Source organism: Pristiophorus japonicus, chromosome 15 (genome assembly GCF_044704955.1).
Source record: "Pristiophorus japonicus isolate sPriJap1 chromosome 15, sPriJap1.hap1, whole genome shotgun sequence".
Classification (NCBI taxonomy): domain Eukaryota; kingdom Metazoa; phylum Chordata; class Chondrichthyes; family Pristiophoridae; genus Pristiophorus; species Pristiophorus japonicus.
Window position 1 is genome coordinate 184,484,545 of NC_091991.1, and position 23,724 is coordinate 184,508,268.

Here is a 23,724-nt window from a genome sequence, read left to right on the forward strand (position 1 = left end):
GCTCTCGGCGATGAGACTCGAGGTGCTCAGCGCCCTCCCGGATGCACTTCCTCCACTTAGGGCGGTCTTTGGCCAGGGACTCCCAGGTGTCAGTGGGGATGTTGCACTTTATCAGGGAGGCTTTGAGGGTGTCCTTGTAACGTTTCCTCTGCTCACCTTTGGCTCGCTTGCCGTGGGTGAGTTCCAAGTCGAGCGCTTGCTTTGGGAGTCTCGTGTCTGGCCTGCGAACAATGTGGCCTGCTCAGCGGAGCTGATCGAGTGTGGTCAGTGCTTCGATGCTGGGGATGTTGGCCTGGTCGAGGACACTAACGTTGGTGCGTCTGTCCTCCCAGGGGATTTGTAGGATCTTGCGGAGACATCGTTGGTGGTAATTCTCCAGCGACTTGAGGTGTCTACTGTACATGGTCCATGTCTCTGAGCCATACAGGAGGGCGGGTATTACTACAGCCCTGTAGACCATGAGCTTGGTGACAGTCTTGAGGGTCTGGTCTTCAAACACTCTTTTCCTCAGGCGGCCGAAGGCTGCACTGGTGCACTGGAGGTGGTGTTGAATCTCGTCATCAATGTCTGCCTTTGTTGATAGGAGGCTCCCGAGGTATGGGAATTGGTCCACATTGTCCAGGGCCGTGCCGTGGATCTTGATGACTGGGGGCAGTGCTGTGCGGCGAGGACAGGCTGGTGGAGGATCTTTGTCTTACGGATGTTTAGCGTAAGGCCCATGCTTTCATACGCCTCAGTAAATACGTCGACTATGTCCTGGAGTTCAGCCTCAATGTACACAGATGCAGGCGTCGTCCGCGTACTGTAGCTCGACGACAGAGGTTGGGGTAATCTTGGACCTGGCCTGGAGGCAGCGTAGGTTAAACAGCTTCCCACTGGTTCTGTAGTTTAGTTCCACTCCAGCGGGGAGCTTGTTGACTGTGAGGTTGGGCATGGCAGCGAGGAAGATTAATTAATTAATAACCTTGTGGTAAAGGGGCCTTTCGGGAAGAGTGACCATAATATGCTAGAATTTCATATTGAGTTTGAGAGTGATTTAATTAAATCAGAAACCAGGGTCTTAAATCTAAACAAAGCAAACTACGTAGGTATGAGGAGAGTGTTGGCTAAGGTAAATTGGGAAACTACATTAAAAGGTATGTCGGTAAACAAGCAATGGCTAGCATTTAAAGAATTAATACATCATTTACAACAATATACATTCCTTTAAGGCACAAAAGACCCAGTGATCCAACTGGGCTAACAAGAGAAGTTAAAGATAGGATTAGATCAAAGGAAGAGGCTTATAATGTTGCCAGAAAGAGCAGTAAGCCTGAGAGAGGGGAGGATTTTAGAATTCAGCAAAGGAAGACGAAGAAATTGATGAAGAAAGGGAAAATAGAATATGAGAATAAACTAGGAGACATAAAAACATAATGTAAAAGCTTCTATCGGTATGTAAAAAAGAAAAGATTAATGAAAGTAAATGTGGGTCACTTACAGGCTGAGACAGGAGAAATTATAATGGGGAATGAGGAAATGGCAGAGCAATTAAACAAATACTTTGTGTCTGATGCAAAAAACCTCCCAGAAATAGTGGAGAACCAAGGGTTTAGTGAGAATGAGGAACTGAAAGAAATTAGTATTAGTAAAAAAAATAGTACTGGAGAAATGAATGGGACTGAAAGCTGATATTCCCCTGGACCTGATGGCCTACATTCTCGGGTTTTGAAAGAGGTTACAGAGATAGTGGATGTGCTGGTTGTCATCTCCCAAAATTCCATAGACTCTAGAACGGTTCCCGCAGATTGGAAAGTAGCTAATGTAACCCCGCTATTTAAGAAAGGAGGGAGAGAGAAAACGGGGAACTACAGACCGGTTAGCCTGACATCAGTAGTAGGGAAAATGCTAGAATCTATTATTAAGGACATGGTAACAGGGCACTTAGAAAATAATAGGATTGGGCAGAGTCAACACGGATTTATGAAAGGGAAATCATATTTGATAAATCTGTTGGAGTTTTTTGAGATTGTAACAACAACAACAACAACAACCTGTATTTATATAGCACCTTTAACAAAGTGGAACGTCCCAGGGCGCTTCACAGGAGGGTTATGCGATAAAAATTTAACACCGAGTCACATAAGGAGAAATTAGGGCAGCTGACCGAAAGCTTGGTCAAAGAGATATGTTTTAAGGAGCGTCTTGAAGGAGGAGAGAGAGGTAGAGAGGCGAAGAGGTTGAGGGAGGGAGTTCCAGAGCTTGGGGCCCAGGCAGCTGAAGGCACGGCCACCGATGGTGGAGCGATTATAATCAGGGATGCTCAGGAGGGCAGAATTAGAGGAGCGCAGAGATCTCAGGGGGTTGTGGGGCTGGAGGAGATTACAGAGATAGGGAGGGGCGAGGGCCATGGAGGGATTTGAAAGTAAGGATGAGAATTTTGAAATTGAGGCATTCCTTAACCGGAAGCCAATATAGGTCAGCGAGCACAGGGGGTGATGGGTGAGTGGGACTTGGAGCGAGTTAGGACACGGGGCAGCTGAGTTTTGGATCACCTCTAGTTTACGTAGGGTAGAATGTGAGAGGATAGCCAGGAGTAAGTTGGAATAGTCAAGTCTAGAGGTAACAGAGACACGGATGAGGGTTTCAGCAGCGGATGAGCTGAGGCAAGTACGGAGATGGGCGATGTTACGGAGGTGGAAATAGGCGTTTTAAGTTATGTCACAGATAAGTGGTAAAAAGCTCATTTCAGGGTCAAATATGGCACCAAGGTTGCAAATATGGCACTAACTAGATAAGGGGGAACCAGTGGATGTGGTGTATTTGGATTTTTAGAAGGCATTTGATAAGGTGCCACACAAGAGGTTATTAAACAAAATTAGGGTTCATGGGATTGGGGGTAATATACCAGCATGGATTGAGGATTGGTTAACGGACAGGAAACAGAGAGTAGGAATAAACGGGTCATTTTCGGGTTGGCGGGCTGTAACTAGTGGGGTACCACAAGGATCAGTGCTTGGGGCCCAGTTATTCACAATCTGTATCAATGATTTGGATGAGGACCAAATGTAATATATCCAAGTTTGCTGATGATACAAAGCTCGGTGGGAATGTAAGTTGTGAGGAGGATGCAAAGAGACTTCAAGGGGATATAGACCGGCTGAGTGAGTGAGCAAGAACATGGCAAATGGAATATAATGTGGAGAAATGTGAAGTTAATGGCCCGAAAATTGCGGTCGGAGGCTTCCTGTGGGCGGACGCCTCTGACCAAAATGTTTTTAACGACAATACCTGGTTGTCCCAGAGGAATGTAGGATTGTGCTCGGAGGTCTAGCTTCGCAGTCCAGCGTACGGGAACATGTCTTCCAGGAGAATAGTCATATCCTGGGACCACGTGAGCCTGCACCACCAATCACAGTGTTGTATTCTCAGTGATATTAATGGGAGCTCCCACAACTGACTATCAATGAGAATACGCCGACAATCAAATTAAACACCAACTTTAAAAAAAACTCACTTTTTTTAAGTTAATATAGAAATTGCATTAAATTAAATGTTTTAGTGAAAAATACTTTTTGAAATTTAAAAAGTGTTTACTAGTGTTAAATATAAACTTACCTTCAAAGGTAGGGTTTTTAAATCTAAAAATAAATAATAACATTTAATTTTTCTATGTTTTAAAACTCTTACGCTGGTAAAAGTAGGCTATACATCTGCTTTTACCAGGCGTAAGTTTGAAGGACATTTGCTGGGTAAGAGTTGGGCAAATAGCCCGATCTCTCCCGTGAATGTCTTTCTCCCGGGTATGCAGGCGATTTGTCATTGCAAAAGCAGCTGTTCAGCGCATGCACATCGCACGTCGAGAACCGGCATTTGCGAAGCCTCGCCGGGTGTGTGCACTCTTTGTACGCAGCTCATCGTACATCATACGCAGCTCATCGTACATCGTACGCAGCTCATCGTACATCGTACGCAGCTCATCGTACGCAGCTCATCGTACATCGTATGCAGCTCATCGTACATCATACGCAGCTCATCGTACACCGTACGCAGCTCATTGTACATCATACGCAGCTCATCGTACATCGTATGCAGCTCATCGTACATCATACGCAGCTCATCGTACGCAGCTCATCATACGCAGCTCACCGTACATCATACGCACTCATCGTACACAGCTCAACGTACATCGCACGCAGCTCATCGTACATCATACGCAGCTCATACACAGCTCATCGTACATCATACGCAGCTCATCGTACATCTTACGCAGCTCATCGTACATCGTACGCAGCTCATCGTACGCAGCTCATCGTACATCGTATGCAGCTCATCGTACATCGTACGCAGCTCATCGTACATCATACGCAGCTCATCGTACATCGTACGCAGCTCATCGTACATCGTACGCAGCTCATCGTACATCATACGCAGCTCATCGTACGCAGCCCATCATACGCAGCTCACCGTACATCATACGCACTCATCGTACACAGCTCAACGTACATCGCACGCATCTCATCGTACATCATACGCAGCTCATCATACACAGCTCATCGTACATCATACGCAGCTCATCGTACATCGTACGCAGCTCATCGTACATCATACGCAGCTCATCGTACATCGTACGCAGCTCATCGTACATCGTACGCAGCTCATCGTACATCATATGCAGCTCATCGTACATCGTACGCAGCTCATCGTACATCATACGCAGCTCATCGTACATCGTACGCAGCTCATCGTACATCGTACGCAGCTCATCGTACATCATATGCAGCTCATCGTACGCAGCTCATCATACGCAGCTCACCATACATCATATGCACTCATCGTACACAGCTCAACATACATCGCACGCAGCTCATCGTACATCATACGCAGCTCATCGTACGCAGCTCATCGTACATAGCTCATCATACATCATACGCAGCTCATCGTACATCATACGCAGCTCATCGTACACAGCTCATCGTACATCATACACAGCTCATCGTACATCATACGCAGCTCATCGTACGCAGCTCATCGTATATCATACGCAGCTCATCGTATGCAGCTCATCGTACACAGCTCATCGTATATAGCTCATCATACATCATACGCAGCTCATCGTACATCATACGCAGCTCATCGTACGCAGCTCATCGTATATCATACGCAGCTCATCGTATGCAGCTCATCGTACATCGTACGCAGCTCATCGTACATTGTACGCAGCTCATCGTACATCATACACAGCTCATCATACATCGTACGCAGCTCATCGTACATCGTACGCAGCTCATCATACGCAGCTCATCATACATCGTACACAGCTCATCGTACGCAGCTCATCGTACATCGTATGCAGCTCATCGTACATCGTACGCAGCTCATCGTACATCATATGCAGCTCATCATACTCAGCTCATCGTACATCTACGCAGCTCATCGTACACAGCTCATCGTACGCAGCTCATCGTACATCATACGCAGCTCATCGTACATAATACGCAGCTCATCATACACAGCTCGTCGTATGCAGCTCATCGTACGCAGCTCAGCGTACGCAGCTCATTGTACGCAGCTCATCGTACATCATACGCAGCTCATCGTACGCAGCTCATCGTACATCATACGCAGCTCATCGTACACAGCTCATCGTACGCAGCTCATCGTACATCGTACGCAGCTCATCGTACACAGCTCATCGTACATCGTATGCAGCTCATCATACATCATACGCAGCTCATCGTACGCAGCTCATCGTACACATCTCATCGTACGCAGCTCATCGTACATCATACGCAGCTCATCGTACGCAGCTCATCGTACATCGTACGCAGCTCATCGTACATCATACGCAGCCTATCGTACATCATACGCAGCTCATCATACGCAGCTCATCGTACATCATACGCAGCTCATCGTACATCATACGCAGCTCATTGTACACAGCTCCGTACGCAGCTCATCGTACATAATACGCAGCTCATCGTACACAGCTCGTCGTACGCAGCTCATCGTACGCAGCTCAGCGTATGCAGCTCATCGTACACAGCTCATCGTATATCGTACGCAGCTCATCGTACATCATACGCAGCTCATCGTACATCATACGCAGCTCATCGTACGCAGCTCATCGTACATTATACGCAGCTCATCGTACACAGCTCATCATACGCAGCTCATCGTACATCATACGCAGCTCATCGTACAATCTACGCAGCTCATCGTACATCATACGCAGCTCATCGTACATCGTACGCAGCTCATCGTACATCATACGCAGCTCATCGTACACAGCTCATCGTACGCAGCTCATCGTACATCATACGCAGCTCATCGTACGCAGCTCATTGTACATCATACGCAGCTCATCGTACATCATACGCAGCTCATCGTACGCAGCTCAGCATACACACTCATCGTACGCAGTTCATCGTACATCATACGCAGCTCATCGTACATCGTACGCAGATCATCATACGCAGCTTATTGTACGCAGATCATCATACGCAGCTTATTGTACGCAGATCATTGTATGCACCTGGAGAGGCCGCAATGTTCACACCATTCACTTTGGTAGGTAAAATAGAAAAACAGAGTATTTTTAAATGGTGAGGGATTGGGAAATGTTGGTGTTCAGAGGGACCTGGGTGACCTTGTACACCAATCACTGAAAGTTAACATGCAGGTACAGCAAGTGATTAAAGCAAATGGTATGTTGGCCTTTATTACAGGAGGGTTTGAGTATAAGAGTAAAGACGTCTTACTGCAATTATATCGGGCCCTGGTGAGACCACACCTGGAGTATTGTGCACAGTTTTGGTCTCCTTACCTAAGGAAGGATATACTTACCACAGAGGGAGTGCAGCGAAGGTTCACCAGACTGATTCCTGGGATGGGGGAATTGTCCTATGGGGAGAGATTGAGTAGACTAGGCCGATATTCTCTAGAGTTTAGAAGAATGAGAGGTGATCTCATTGAAACATACAAAATTCTTACAGGGCTTGACAGGGTAGATGCAGGGAGGATGTTTCCCCCGGGCTGGGGAGTCTAGAACCAGGGGTCACAGTCTCAGGATAAGGGGTCGGCCATTTAGGACTGAGATAAGGAGAAATTTCTTCCCTCAGAGGGTGGTGAATCTTTGGAATTCTCTGCCCCAGAGGGCTGTGGAGGCTCAGTCTGTTAGTATATTCAAGGCTGAGATCGATAGATTTTTGGATATTAAGAGAATCAAGGGATATGGGGACAGTGCAGGAAAGTGAAGTTGAGGTAGATCAGCCGTGATCTCATTGAATGGCGGAGCAGGCTCGAGGGGCCGAATGGCCGACTCCTGCTCGTATTTTTTACATTCTTATTTTCTGTACACCCAAACTACATCCATTACCAAAAGCAAAACTGTGCCAGATGTGAGTTTGTGCTTCAGCTGAAACACAAATTACATTTACACTTGATTCAAACTCCTTGGCCAATAACAGATGCAGGCACTGTTAGTGTTTACAGTATACACAGAGGCTACTATTCTCATAAAATCATAAAAATTTACAGCACGGAAAGAGCCATTTCGGCCCATTGTGTCTGTGCCGGCCGACCAAGAGCTATCCAGCCTAATCCCACTTTCCAGCTCTTGGTCCGTAGCCCTGTAGGTTACGGCATTTCAGGTGCACATCCAAGTATTTATTAAATGTGGTGAGGGTTTCTGCCTCTACCACCCTTTCAGGCCGTGAGTTCCAGACCCCCACCACCCTCTGGGTGAAGACATTTCCCCTCAAATCCTCTCTAAACCTCCCCCCAATTACTTTAAATCTATACCCCCTGGTTGTTGACCCCTCTGCTGAGGGAAACAGGTCCTTCCTATCCACTCTATCCAGGCCTCTCATAATTTTATACACCTCAATCAGGTCTCCCCTCAGCCTCCTCTGTTCCAAAGAAAACAGACCCAGCATCTCCAATCTTTCCTCATAGCCTAAATTCTCCAGTCCAGGCAACATCCTGGTAAATCTCCTCTGTACCCTCTCCAGTGCAATCACATCTTTCCTGTAACGCAGTACTCCAGCTGTGGCCTAACCAGTGTTTCATACAGTTCAAGCATAACCTCCCTGCTCTTGTCTTCCATGCCTCGACTAATAAAGGCAAGTATTCCATATGCCTTCTTAACCACCTTATCTGTGTGATATATACAGAGACTATTAGTTTATGTAATTCCCAATTACCCATTATTCTATATATAAACTCCCTGAACCCCACAATTAGATTCCAGACTATAACTCTGTAACTCACTCCCAGATATCCATAATTCTATATATGAGCCCCCAAACCCCTCGATTAGATTTCTGCCTGTAACTCACTTCAGGAGATACAGTCATTCAGTCACTGTGGTGAAGGGTTCAAATCCTGTTGGACAAAAAAAATGAGGCAGTCAAGAGTAAGCAGGAAGTCCGGGAATGTTTTTATACAAAAGTTAAACATAATATGATCATGACTGATCCGATCAGGGACTCAGCTCCACTTCCCCGTCCGCTCCCCATAACCCCTTTCCTCTTATCGGTTAAGAAACTGTCTATTTCTGTCTTAAATTTATTCAATGACCCAGCCTCCACAGCTCTCTGAGGCAGCGAATTCCACAGATTTACAACCCTCTGAGAAAGGAAATTTCTCCTCATCTCAGTTTTAAATGGGCGGCCCCTTATCCTAAGACCATGCCCTCTAGTTCTAGTCTCCCCCATCAGTGTAAACATCCTCTCTGCATCCACCTTGTCAAGCCCCCTCATAATCTTATACGTTTCGATAAGATCACCTCTCATTCTTCTGAACTCCAATGAGTAGAGGCCCAACCTACTCAACCTTTCCTCATAAGTCAACCCCCTCATCCCCGGAACAACAGAGTGAACCTTCTCTGAACTGCCTCCAAAGCAAGTATATCCTTTTGTAAATATGGAAACCAAAACTGCACGCAGTATTCCAGGTGTAGCCTCAACATTACCCTGTATAACTGTAGCAAGACTTCCCTGCTTTTATACTCAATCCCCTTTGCAATAAAGGCCAAGATACCATTTGCCTTCCTGATCACTTGCTGTATCTGCATACTAACTTTTTGTGTTTCATACACAAATACCCCCAGGCCCCGCTGTACTGCAGCACTTTGCAATCTTTCTCCATTTAAATAATAACTTGCTCTTTGATTTTTTCTGCCAAAGTGCATGACCTCACACTTTCCAACATTATACTCCATCTGCAAAACTTTTGCCCACTCACTTAGCCTGTCTGTGTCCTTTTGCAGATTTTGTGTGTCCTCCTCGCTCATTGCTTTTCCTCCCATCTTTGTATCATCAGCAAACTTGACTAGGTTACACTTCTTCCAAGTTGTTAATATAGATTGTAAATAGTTGGGGTCCCAGCACTGATCCCTGTGGCACCCCACTAGTTACTGATTGCCAGCCAGAGAATGAACCATTTATCCCGACTCTCTGTTTTCTGTTAATTAGCCAATCCTCTATCCATGCCCATTACCCCCAACCCCGTGAACTTTTATCTTGTGCAGTAACATTTTATGTGGCACCTTGTCAAATGCCATCTTGAAGTCCAAATACACCACATCCACTGGTTCCCCTTTATCCACCCTGTTCATTACAACCTCAAAGAATTCCAGCAAATTTGTCAAACATGATTTCCCTTTCATAAAACCATGCTGACTCTGCCTGACTGAATTATGCTTTTCAAAATGCCCTGTTACTGCTTCTTTAATAAAATATGCAGAACATCTTATAAGGGAAGGAAGGGGTAAGTTAGGTCACAAGATAAATTCTGGAGAGAGAAGGGATTGAGGGATATGGGGAGTAGGTGGGTGGGTGGGTTTGGTCTCTTAGAAAGGGATGAGTTTTTTGAGCTTCTCCTGGTTGTTTGTTAATTTGTTTGAAGGATGTGGGTGAGACTGGCAGGGCCTGGTGTATTGCCCACCCCTCATTGCCCTCAGGGCATTAAGAATCTTCCACACACTGTAGGCCTGGAGTCACATGTAGACTCAGCCTGGGTAAGGGGAGCAGCTCCCTCCTCTGAGGGATATTGGTGAACCAGTTGGGTTTCTGCACCAAACCAACAGCTTCCAATTCCAGGTTTTGCTGCCAGTCCCCAAACCCTGCGGATTATTTGAATCCACTCTCACTGTTTGTCAGAGTGGGCCGTGGATTGCTGACCCAGAGCTCGGACTCTGACCTCAGGATGGCCCAGGACACAGCCCTTCCTCACACCGCCCTCGCTTTGGCTTCTTCACACCACATTTGAAAATGGAAAGTGGTGAAATGCGAGAGAGGGACTCTCCCCTCTGAGAAACGGGGCTATTTTTAAAAATGACAAACATTAACTGAGGAGGAATCCCCCAAATCCGGCCATCCCACTGACACCTCCCAGAACTGAGCATATAAGAACATAAGAAATAGGAGCAGGAGTCGGCCATTCGGCCCCTCGAGCCTGCTCCGCCGTTCAATGAGATCACGGCTGATCTACCACAACTTCACTTTCCTGCACTATCCCCATATCCCTTGATTCCCTTAATATCCAAAAATCTATCGATCGTGGCCTTCAATATACTCAAACACTGAGCCTCCCTCTGGGGCAGAGAATTCCAAAGATTCACCACCCTCTGAGTGAAGAAGTTTCTCCTCATCTCAGTCCTAAATGGCCGACCCCTTATCCTGAGACTGTGACCCCTGGTTCTAGACTCCCCAGCCCGGGGGGAAACATCCTCCCTGCATCTACCCTGTCAAGCCCCCTCAGAATCTTGTGTTTCAATGAGATCACCTCTCATTCTTCTAAACTCCAGAGAATATCGGCCCAGTCTCTCAATCACCAGTTAGCTCTCTCAGGAATTGTAGAATGACAGCAGGTGTGTTTAGATTGTGTGGGTTAAGTGGATGTTGTTCTCGCCCACGTCATTCAATTCCAGTCACAGCACCCCGTTCTTTACCAGGGCTTCACAAATCTACAACTCCTCCCCTCCCTCTGACTTTCCAACATTCCACAATCTACAGGCCTCCGAGACACAAGGTTGTGGGTTTAAGTCCCACTCCAGAGACTTGAGCGCAAATATCTAGGCTGACATTCCACTGCAGTACTGAGGGTGTGCCGCACTGTCGGAGGGACAGTACTGAGGGAGTGCCGCACTGTCGGAGGGGCAGTACTGAGGGAGTGCCGCACTGTCGGAGGGGCAGTACTGAGGGAGTGCCGCACTGTCGGAGGGGCAGTACTGAGGGAGTGCCGCACTGTCAGAGGGGCAGTACTGAGGGTGTGCCGCACTGTCGGAGGGGCAGTACTGAGGGTGTGCCGCACTGTCGGAGGGGCAGTACTGAGGGAGTGCCGCACTGTCGGAGGGGCAGTACTGAGGGAGTGCCGCACTGTCGGAGGGGCAGTACTGAGGGTGTGCCGCACTGTTGGAGGGGCAGTACTGAGGGAATGCCGCACTGTCGGAGGGGCAGAACTGAGGGTGTGCCGCACTGTCAGAGGGGCAGTACTGAGGGAGTACAGCACTGTCTTCGGATGAGGCGTTAAAATGAGGCCCCATCTGCTCTCTCAGGTCCCAGGGCATTATTTTGAAGAGCAGGGGAGTTCTCCCCGGTATCGTGTCTAATATTTATCCCTCAATCAACATCACTAAAGCACATTATCTGGTCATTATCACATTGCTGTGTGTGGGAGCTTGCTGTGCGCAAATTGGCTGCCGCGTTTCCTACATTACTACACTCCAAAAGTACTTCATTGGCTGTAAAGCACTTTGAGACATCTGGTGGTGAAAAACGCTACAGAAATGCAAATCTTTCTTTTATTTTTCTCAAACGCTGTGCATTGAGCGTGTGTGCAGTTTAACGCTGCACTCCGGGATGATCCATGGTGAGTGTGCCGGCTTCTCTGATCATGGCTGGCCTGAGACGGAGCTGGGTCATTCACCTCAGTGTCCGGGGTCGTGGGAGAGATCTGCCAGGTGTCCCGCTCCTGATCCCTGAGCACGGCCTCCTGTGGGACAGCGAGTGAATGGGCGAGGGGAATTGGGCTCAGGGAAAGCTAATTTTGCTGAGTTAAGGAGTGATTGGGCCACAGTGGACTGGAAACAGCTACTTGTGGGTAAATCAGTGTGGGAACAGTGGGAGGCATTCAAGGAGGAGATCCGGAGGGCTCAGGCCAAACATGTGCCCTTAAAAAAAAAAGGGTGGGAATAATAATTCTAGAGCCCCCTGGATGTCCAGGGACTTACAGGGGAGGAAAAAGAAAAAAAGGGATGCTGATGTCATATATCGATGGCTAAATACTGTAGAATCAATTTCTGGAGGAATATAGAAAGTTAAGGGGCAAAATTAAAAAGGATATTAGGAATGCTAAGAGAGAGCATGAAAAATTCTTAGCTAGTAAAATTAAGCAAAACCCTAAGATGTTCTGTAAATATATTAAGACTAAGAGGGTAACTAAGGAAAGGGGAGGGCCTATTAGAGACTATGAGGGTAATCTGTGTGAGGAGGTGGAAGATGTTGGGAGGGTTCTTAATGAATATTTTGCATCTGTTTTCACAAAGGAAAGGGGCAATGCAGATACTGCTATCGAGGAGGAGTGTGATATTCTGGATGAAATAAATATAGTGAGAGGGGAAATATTAAGGGGTTTAGCAGCTTTGAAAGTAGATAAGTCCCCAGGTCCGGATGAAATGCATCCCAGGCTGTTGAGCGAAGTAAAAGAGGAAATAGCAGAGGCCTTGACCATCATTTTCCAGTCCTCTTTGGAAGTTATAGCAGATGCATTCGTTATAATCTACCAAAATTCTCTGGGGAGGTACCATCGGATTGGAAAGCAGCTAATGTAACGCCTCTGTTTAAAAAAGGTGGCAGACAAAAGGCAGGTAACTATAGGCTGGTTAGTTTAACATCAGTATTGGGGAAAATGCTTGAAGCTATCATTAAGGAAGAAATAGCGGGACATCTAGATAGGAATAGTGCAATCAAGCAGACGCAGCATGGATTCATGAAGGGGAAATCATGTTTAACTAATTTACTGGAATTCTTTGAGGATATAACGAGCATGGTGGATAGAGGTGTACCGATGGATGTGGTGTATTTAGATTTCCAAAAGGCATTCTTAGTTTGCAGGTGCAGCAGGTAATCAGGAAGGCGAATGGAATGTTGGCCTTCATTGCGAGAGGGATGGAGTACAAAAGCAGGGAGGTCCTTCTGCAACTGTACAGGGTATTGGTGAGGCCGCACCTGGAGTACTGTGTGCAGTTTTGGTCACCTTACTTAAGGAAGGATATACTAGCCTTGGAGGGGGTACAGAGACGATTCACTTGGCTGATTCCGGAGATGAGGGGGTTACCTTATGATGATAGATTGAGTAGACTGGGTCTTTACTCGTTGGAGTTCAGAAGGATGAGGGGTGATCTTATAGAAACATTTAAAATAATGAAAGGGATAGACAAGATAGAGGCAGAGAGGTTGTTTCCACTGGTCGGGGAGACTAGAACTAGGGGGCACAACCTCAAAATATGGGGGAGCCAATTTAAAACCGAGTTGAGAAGGAATTTCTTCTCCCAGAGGGTTGTGAATCTGTGGAATTCTCTGCCCAAGGAAGCAGTTGAGGCTAGCTCATTGAATGTATTCAAGTCACAGATAGATAGATTTTTAACCAGTAAGGGAATTAAGGGTTACGGGGAGAGGGCGGGTAAGTGGAGCTGAGTCCACGGCCAGATCAGACATGATCTTGTTGAATGGCGGAGCAGGCTCGAGGGGCTAGATGGCCTACTCCTGTTCCTAATTCTTATGTTCTTATGTTCTTATCTGGGCATGGTGCCGGAGGATTGGAGGACTGCTAATGTAGTACCCTTGTTTAAGAGGGGAAAAGGGGATAGGCCGAGTAATTACATGCCTGTCAGCCTAACCTCAGTGGTGGGAAAATTATTGGCAAAAATCCTGAAAAACAGGATAAATCTACATTTGGAAAGGCAAAGATTAATCAGAGACAGTCAGCACAGATTTGTTAAGGGAAGATCGTGTTTGACGAACCTAATTGAATTTTTTGAGGAGGTAACCAAGAGGGTCAATGAGGGTAGTGCGTACGATGTAGAAAAAAGCAGGAAACTATTGACCAGTTAGCCTAACATCTTTGGTTGGGAAAATGTTGGAATGCATTATTAAAGTGAGCGGTGGGAGGAGTGAGTGGGGGAAGGAGTGGTGCGGGGGGTGGGGGGAGCGTGAGGGGAGGAGGAGCATGGGGGAGGAGGAGCATGGGGGGGGGAGTGTGGGGGGGGGGGAGTGTGGGGGGGGGAGTGTGGGGGGGATGGGAGTTTGGGGGCGGAGTATGTGCGGGGGTGGTGGGAGTGTGGGGGGGTGTGGGAGTGTGAGGGGTTGTGGGAGTGTGCGGGGGGGTGTGAGGGGAGAGTGTGTGCGGGGGATGTGTGTGAGGGGAGAGTGTGGGGCGGGGGGGCAGTGTGTAGGGGGGGAGTGTGTGGGGGCGGTAGTGTGTGGTGGTGGGGGGAGTGTGGGAGGGGCGGGGGAGAGTGTGCGGGGGGGGGAGTGTGGGAGGGGCGGGGGAGAGTGTGCGGGTGGGGAGTGCGTGCGGGGGGGGTGGTGAGTGTGAGGTGGGGGGGGAAGTGTGTGGGGCGGGGGAGAGTGTGCGGGGGGAGTGTGGGGCGGGGGGGGCAGTGTGTAGGGGGGGGAGTGTGTGGGGGCGGTAGTGTGTGGTGGTGGGGGGAGTGTGGGAGGGGCAGGGGAGAGTGTGCGGGGGGGGGAGTGTGGGAGGGGCGGGGGAGAGTGTGCGGGGGGGGAGTGTGGGAGGGGCGGGGAGAGTGTGCGGGGGGGGAGTGTGGGAGGGGCGGGGGAGAGTGTGCGGGTGGGGAGTGTGTGCGGGGGGGTGGTGAGTGTGAGGCGGGGGGGGAAGTGTGTGGGGCGGGGGGATGGGAGTGTGTGGGGGGAGTGTGTGCGGGGAATGACCTGCCCCCAGCGGTACGTCTCTCTGTGACAGGGTGAAGGACCGTCTGGGTGGCAATGTGGCTCAGCTGCTGCTTATAACAGTTCGAGAAAAGTTCATTTGTAATGAAAGATTAAAGCACTTAGCTTGTTGTGTTTCACACACAATGAGTTACTTTGTTTGTGTACTGACTCTTGTCATCTCACCAAATGCAGCAAGCATCTTACGCACAGCAAGCTCCCGCAAACAGCAGTGAATGAAGTGCGCCTTGGTTGAGGGAGGAAAGCAGTACCCCAGTATGAGTCGGTGTATTCAGACCCCACTAACAGCAATTCTCTCTCCCCAGCTACAAGTTGTGACAGTCTGACCTGTGTCACCGATTACCTGGAACACATCAGCTGCACTTGGAGGGTGTCAGTGCCACCCGAGCCCGGGATGTCCTACCATCTTACTGCAGCATCGTAAGTACTCAATTATCCAAACTCTCACATTCACATCTCTGACATTGTGGGGCAAATTAAAACCAAATATCAAACACTCGCGGTGACGTCACTCGCGGTGACATCACTCACTGTGACATCACTCACTGTGACATCACTCGCAGTGACATCACTCGCAGTGACATCACTCGCAGTGACATCACTCGCGGTGACATCACTCGCTGAACACCTTTAATAATTTCTCACCATTTAAAAAATATTTTGTTCTTTTATTCTTCCTACTAAAGTGAATCACATTTCCCCACATTATACTCCATCTGCCACCTGTCTGCCCACTCACAGTCTATCTATATCCCTTTGCAGACTCTTTGCATCCTCCTCATAGCTTACTTTCCCACCTAGCTTCATATCACCAGCAAACGTGGATACATTACATTCGGTCCCTTCATCTAAGTCATTAATGCAGATTGTAAATAGCTGAGGCCCCAGCACTGATCCCTGCGGCACCCCACTAGTTACAGCCCGCCTACCCGAAAATGCTCCATTTATCCCAACTCTCTGTGTTCTGTCCATTAACCAATCCTCAATCCATGCTGGTACATTACCCCCAACCCCCTGAGCCCTTATCTTCTGTAACAACCTTTCATGCGGCACCTTATTGAATTCCTTTTGGAAAACCAAATACACTACACCCACTGGTTCCCCTTTATCTACATTGCTAGTTACATCCTCAAAAAACTCGAATAAATTTGTCAAACCTTTCATAAAACCATGTTAACTGTGCGTAATCATATTATGATTTGACATAAGAACATAAGAAATTGGAGCAGGAGTAGGTCATACGGCCCTTCGAGCCTGCTCCGCCATTTAATACGACCATGGCTGATCTGATCATGGACTCAGCTCCACTTCCCCGCCCACTCCCCATAACCCCTTATTCCCTTATCTATTTCTCTCAAGTTTATTCAATGACCCAGCCTCCACAGCTCTCTGAGGCAGCGAATTCCACAGATCCACAACCCTCTGAGAGAAGAAATTTCTCCTCATCTCAGTTTTAAATGGGTGGCCCCTTATTCTAAGATCATGCCCCTTAGTTCTAGTCTCCCCCATCAGTGGAAACATCCTCTCTGCATCCACCTTGTCAAGCCCCCTCATAATCTTATACATTTCGATAAGATCACCTCTCATTCTTCTGAATTCCAATGAGTAGAGGCCCAACCTACTCAACCTTTCCTCATAAGTCAACCGCCTCATCTCCGGAATCAATCAAGTGAACCTTCTCTGAACTACCTCCAAAGCAAGTATATCCTTCCTTAAATACGGAGACCAAAACTGCACGCAGTATTCCAGGTGTGGCCTCACCAATACCCTGTATAACTGTAGCAAGACGTCCCTACCTTTATACTCCATCCCCTTTGCAATAAAGGCCAAGATACCATTGGCCTTCCTGATCACTTGCTGTACCTGCATACTATCCTTTTGTGTTTCATGCACAAGTACCCCCAGGTCCCGCTGTACTGCAGCACTTTGCAATCTTTCTCCATTTAAATAACAACTTGCTCTTTGATTTTTTTCTGCCAAAGTGCATGACCTCACACTTTCCAACATTATACTCCATCTGACAATTTTTTTGTCCACTCACTTAGCCTGTCTATGTCCTTTTGCAGGTTTTGTGTGTCCTCCTCACACATTGCTTTTCCTCCCATCTTTGTATCGTCAGCAAACTTGGCTACGTTACACTCAGTCCCTTCTTCCAAGTCATTAATATAGATTGTAAATAGTTGGGGTCCCAGCACTGATCCCTGCAGCACCCCACTGCTTACTGATTGCCAACCAGAGAATGACCCATTTATCCCGACTCTCTGTTTTCTGTTAGTTAGCCAATCTTCTATCCATGCTAATATATTACCCCCAACCCCATGAATTTTTATCTTGTGCAATAACCTTTTGTGTTGCACCTTGTCAAACACCTTCTGGAATTCCAAATACACCACATCCACTGGTTCCCCCTTATCCACCCTGTTCCTTACATCCTCAAACAATTGCAGCAAATTTGTCAAACATGACTTCCCCTTCATAAATCCATGCTGACTCTGCCTGACCGAATTTTGCTTTTCCAAATGTCCTGCTACTGCTTCTTTAATAATGGACTCCAACATAGTTTACTCTCATATTCTATTTTCTCCCTTTTCTGAAACTCTCCCAATCCTCAGGCTTACTCCTAATCTTCGCAACATTATAAGCTTCCTCTTTCAACCTAATGCAATCCTTAACTTCTTTCCTGAGCCACGAGGGATCACTTTCACAGGGAGTTCTTGTTTCTCAATGGAATGTATATTTGTTGAGAATTTTGGAATATTTCTTTACGTGTTTGTCACTGTTATCTACTTTCATACCTTTTAATCTAATTTCCCAATCCACTTTAGCCAACTCTCCGCACATACCTACAGTCTATGAAGCAGGATGATAGGAAATGCTGCTCACCATATTATAAAAAGGGTATCGAGACAATGGTGATGGTGCAAAAGAGATTTACAAGGATGATACCAGAAATACGAGGGTACACACATCAGGGAAGGATAAAGAGGCTGGGTCTCTTTTCTCTTGAGGGGTGACCTAATAGAGGTCTTTAAAATGATGAAAGGTTTTGATGGAGTGGATACAGAGAGAAAGTTTCCACTTGTGGGGAAGAGCATAACTGGAGGCCATCAATATAAGATCGTTACTCAGAAATCCAATAGGAATTCAGGAGAAACTTCTTTACCCAGAGAGCGGTGAGAATGTGGAACTCGCTGCCACAGGGAAGGGTTGAGGTAAATAGTATCGATGCATTTAACGGGAGGCTAGAGAAGTATATGGGGGAGAAGGGAATAGAGGGTTATGCTGATAGATTTAGATGAAGAAAGACGGGAGGAGGCTCGAGTGGGGCATAAACGCTGGCATGGACTGGTTGGGCCAGTGGCCTGTTTCTGGGCCGTATATCCCATGGACTGGTTGGGCCAGTGGCCTGTTTCTGGGCCGTATATCCCATGGACTGGTTGGGTTGAATGGCCTGTTTCTGGGCCGTATATCCCATGGACTGGTTGGGCCAGTGGCCTGTTTCTGGGCCGTATATCTGATGTAATCCGATGTGATGTCGAGGTGGATAGAGAGGAGACGTGAAGACAAATATGGAGAGTGGCTGAGTAAGAGAGAGAGGCAAGAATGAATGGATAGAAAGTTAAGAAAGGCAACAGATGAGTGGATGGCTGGACACGGAGTTGGACAGAGAACAGACAGGTGAAGAGAGCTGTACACAGTGTTTGAAGTCAGGCTGTCTGCGAGGGACTCTGCGCTCAGTCTGTGGTTTTCCCCGAGATTGTAAGCTGTGTTTGAAGTACAGTCTGTGCTGAGTTAGTGTTGGTGCAGAGAGCTCGGTGCAGTCAGGCAGAACACAAACCCTCTCTCTGTGCTTGGTATAAATAGATTTCTGAAGCGCGCTCCCAGAGCCACAGGTTAGAGTGTAACAGACACATCTGCCAACGCAACATCACACGAGTAAAGTGACATCACGAAACATTCCATTGACTTCTTCGGGCTGAAAAGACAAAAATACTCACCATGTTTTTAAACTTCTGTGGCCATGGGGAATCCCAGCCCACCCACCCCCAGGTCAATCATTTCAAAAGAGGTTTTAGTTCAAGCTAATTATACCACACTTGGGTTTTTTGAGTATTAGGACTCAGGAATAGATTCATTACTCATATAATAATATTTAATAGAAATTAAAATTGCCTGCTGTATCTCACTATCCCATCATTATCTCTTATTACCTTAATATGCCTTCAATTTTTGACAATTTATTCCAGCAGAATTCACGGCAGCTTCCCTCCACTGTGTCAGCCGTGGCTCAATAGGTCACAGTCTCATCTGTGAGTCAGAGGGTAGTGGCTAAAGTCACACTCCTGGGACTTGAGCACATAATTCAGGCAGTACTGAGGGAGTGCCGCACTGTCGGAGGGGCAGTACTGAGGGAGTGCCGCACTGTCGGAGGGGCAGTACTGAGGGAGTGCCGCACTGTCGGAGGGGCAGTACTGAGGGAGTGCCGCACTGTCGCAGGGGCAGTACTGAGGGAGTGCCGCACTGTCGCAGGGGCAGTACTGAGGGAGTGCCGCACTGTCGGAGGGGCAGTACTGAGGGAGTGCCGCACTGTCGGAGGGGCAGTACTGAGGGAGTGCCGCACTGTCGCAGGGGCAGTACTGAGGGAGTGCCGCACTGTCGCAGGGGCAGTACTGAGGGAGTGCCGCACTGTCGGAGGGGCAGTACTGAGAGAGTGCCGCACTGTCGGAGGGGCAGTACTGAGGGAGTGCCGCACTGTCGCAGGGGCAGTACTGAGGGAGTGCTGCACTGTCGAGGGGCAGTACTGAGGGAGCGCTGCACTGTCAGAGGGGCAGTACTGAGGGAGCGCCGCACTGTCGGAGGGGCAGTACTGAGGGAGCGCCGCACTGTCGGAGGGGAAGTACTGAGGGAGTGCCGCACTGTCGGAGGGGCAGTACTGAGGGAGCGCCGCACTGTCGGAGGGGCAGTACTGAGGGAGTGCCGCACTGTCGGAGGGGCAGTACTGAGGGAGTGCCGCACTGTCGCAGGGGCAGTACTGAGGGAGTGCCGCACTGTCGCAGGGGCAGCACTGAGGGAGCGCTGCACTGTCAGAGGGGCAGTACTGAGGGAGCGCCGCATTGTCGGAGGGGCAGTACTGAGGGAGCGCCGCACTGTCGGAGGGGCAGTACTGAGGGAGCGCCGCACTGTCAGAGGGGCAGTACTGAGGGAGCGCTGCACTGTCGGAGGGGCAGTACTGAGGGAGCGCCGCACTGTCGGAGGGGCAGTACTGAGGGAGCGCCGCACTGTCAGAGGGGCAGTACTGAGGGAGCGCTGCACTGTCGGAGGGGCAGTACTGAGGGAGCGCTGGGGGTTTGGGGTTGGGGGTGGGGGTGACGGGGTTGGGGGTGAGGGTGAGGGTGTGGGGTTGGGGGTGAGGGTGAGAGTGTGGGGTTGGGGATGGGGGTGGGGTGAGGGGGTGGGGTTGGGGGGTGGGGGTGGGGTGAGGGTGTGGGGTTGGGGTGGGGGTGCGTGGGGGTGGGGTGAGGGTGGGGTGAGGATGTGGGGTTGGGGTGAGGGTGGGGTGAGGGGTTGGGGTGGGGGTGAGGTGGGGGTGAGGGTGTGGGGTTGGGTTGGGGTTGGGGGGTTGGGGTGGGGTGGGGGTGGGGTGAGGGGGTGGGGTTGGGTTGGGGTTGGGGGGTTGGGGTGGGGTGGGGGTGGGGTGAGGGTGGGGTGGGGGTGTGGGGTTGGGGTGTGGGGTTGGGGATGGGGGTGAGGGGGTGTGGGGGTGGGGTTGTGGGGGTGAGGTGGGGGGATGAGGATGGGGTGAAGGGTTGTGGGGGTGGGGTTGGGGGTTGGGGGTGGGGTGGGGGTGGGGTGAGGGTGGGGTGAGGATGTGGGGTTGGGGTGAGGATGGGGTGAGGGGTTGGGGTGGGGGTGAGGTGGGGGTGAGGGTGTGGGGTTGGGGTGAGGGTGGGGTGAGGGGTTGGGGTGGGGGTGAGGGTGTGGGGTTGGGTTGGGGTTGGGGGGTTGGGGTGGGGTGGGGGTGGGGTGAGGGGGTGGGGTTGGGGTGAGGGGGTGGGGGTGGACAGAGAGGGCTGTGGGGGGTGGGTCAGAGCCAGCTGGTGCTACCCTCACTCGAGGTCGACACACCTTCACAGGGGATCTCGGCGAGCGATGAGGAACAGAAACCCTGGGGAAATGATTTCCCCCTCGGGGTAAACTAGTTCCAGCACCATTCCCTCCTCTTGCTGGAGAACCCAATCGCCTGGGGATGGTTCCTGACCTGTCGGGCTCAGTGTCACGCCCATTGAGGAATGCCTGCACTACAATCTCAATAATCTGACATTTCTTCCCGTTTCCCGTTTCCCGTTTCCCGTTTCCTGTTCCAGGCCGGACGAGGAGATCTCCTGCAATCTGGCTGTGACCTCCTGTTCTGATGGAGCTGGGGATCTCACAGAATACACGTGTAAACTCCACGAGGAAAGTGGGATTACAATGCAAAACTACACCATCAGTATCAGGACAAAGAGCAGGGGACACGAGACCAACATCGACACATGTCCTTACTTCGACACAGCCCAAAACAGTAAGTGTGAAAACAGAAGTGGGTCAGTATCAGATGGATCTGTCACTTCGAGTTATTGACTGAGGGAGGCTTGTTGGAGCTGGGGAGTCAAACACCTTTCCATATTTACCATAGCTCGAAAATGATTGTATCCAACCCGTGCAGTACCTGCCCTGGGAGTGATTCATAGAATCACAGAAATTTACAGCATGGAAGGAAGCCATTCGGCCCATCGTGTCCGTACCGGCTGACCAAGAGCTATCCAGCCTAATCCCACTTTCCCGCTCTCGGTCCATAGCCCTGCAGGTTACGACACTTCAGGGGTACATCCAAGTACTGTTTAAATGTGGTGAGGGTTTCTGCCTCTACCACCTTTTCAGGCAGTGAGTTCCAGACCCCCACCACCCTCTGGGTGAAGAAATTTCCCCTCAAATCCCCTCTAAACCTCCCCCCAATTACTTTAAATCTCTGTCCCCTGGTTGTTGACCCCTCTGCTAAGGGAAACAGGTCCTTCCTATCCACTCTATCCAGGCCCCTCATAATTTTATACACCTCAATCAGGTCTCCCCTCAGCCTCCTCTGTTCCAAAGAAAACAGACCCAGCATCTCCAATCTTTCCTCATAGCCAAAATTCTCCAGTCCAGGCAACATCCTCGTAAATCTCCTCTGCACCCTTTCCAGTGCAATCACATCTTTCCTGTAATGTGGTGACCAGAACTGCACGCAGTACTCCAGCTGTGGTCTAACCAGTGTTTTATACAGTTCAAGCATAACCTCCTTGTTCTTGTATTCCATGCCTCGGCTAATAAAGGTAAGTATCCCGTATGCCTTCTTAACCACCTTACCCACCTGGTCTGCTACCTTCAGGGATTTGTGGACCTGCACTCCAAGGTCCCTCTGTTCCTCTACACTTCTCAGTGTCCTCCCATTTAATGTGTATTCCCTTGCCTTGTTAGACCAATGCATTACCTCACACTTATCCAGATTGAATTCCATTTGCCACTGTTCTGCCCACCTGATCAGATCATTGATATCTTCCTGCAGTCTGCAGCTTTCTTCATTATCAACCACACAGCCGGTTTTAGTATCATCTGCAAACTTCTTAATCATACCCCCTACATTCAAGTCCAAGTCATTGATATATACCACAAAAAGCAAAGGACCCAGCACTGAGCCCTGCGGAACCCCAACTGGAAACATCCTTCCAGTCACACAAACACCCATCAACCATTACCCTTTGCTTCCTGCCTCTGAGCCAATTCTGGATCCAACTTGCCACTTTGCTCTGGATCCCATGGGCTTTTACTTTTGTGACCAGTCTGCCATGTGGGGCCTTATCAAAAGCCTTGTTAAAATCCATATACACTACATCGTACGCACTGCCCTCATCGACCCTCCTGGTTACCTCCTCAAAAGATTCAATCAAGTTAGTCAGACACGACCTTCCCTTAACAAATCTGTGCTGACTTGTCCCTGATTAACATGTGTCTTTCTAAATGAAGATTTATCCTGTCCCGCAGGATTTTTCCCAATAATTTTCCCACCAGCGAGGTTAGGCTGACTGGTCTGTAATTACTCGGTCTATCCCTTTCTCTCTTTTTAAACAAAGGTACAACATTAGCCGTCCTCCAGTCCTCTGACACCGCATCTGTAGCCAGAGAGGATTGGAAAATGATGGTCAGAGCCTCTGCTATTTCCTGTTTTGCTTCTCTTAACAGCCTGGGGTACATTTCATCCAGGCCTGGGGATTTATCCACTTTCAAAGCTGCTAAGCCCCTTAATACTTCCTCTCTCACTATGTTTATCTCATCTAATATTTCACACTCCTCCTCCCTCATTGCAAAGTCTGCATCACCCCTCTCTTTTTGTCAAAACAGATGCAAAGTATTCATTAAGAATCATACCCACATCTTCTGCCTCCGCACACAGATTTCCTTTGGTCTCTAATAGGCCCCACTCTTTCTCTAGTTATCCTCTTAATGTATTTATAAAACATCTTTGGGTTTTCCCTGATTTTACTTGCCAACATTCTTTCACTCTCTCTTTTTGCTTTTCTGATATCTGTTTTAATTGCACCTTCTTACACTCCTCTCGAGTCTCTGCAGTATTGCATTCTCGAAATCTGTCATAAGCTTCCCTTTTTCTCTTTATCTTCCCCTGTATGTCCCTTGATATCCAGGGGCTCTAGATTTATTAGCCCCAGCCTTTTTCTTTAGGGAACATACTTGCTCT

General features: G+C 48.8%; 1 protein-coding gene across 1 annotated transcript in view; it reads left to right on the forward strand.

Moving 5' to 3' along the window:
- Positions 1-5,329: 5,329 nt before the first annotated feature.
- LOC139225816 (interleukin-21 receptor-like) overlaps positions 5,330-23,724 on the forward strand; it is a 142,196-nt gene continuing 123,801 nt past the window's right edge. The window contains exons 1-3 of the mRNA XM_070856660.1: positions 5,330-6,506; positions 15,257-15,371; positions 21,317-21,513. Of these exons, the coding sequence (XP_070712761.1) occupies positions 5,330-6,506; positions 15,257-15,371; positions 21,317-21,513 (1,489 nt within the window). The remainder of the gene's footprint in view (positions 6,507-15,256; positions 15,372-21,316; positions 21,514-23,724) is intronic.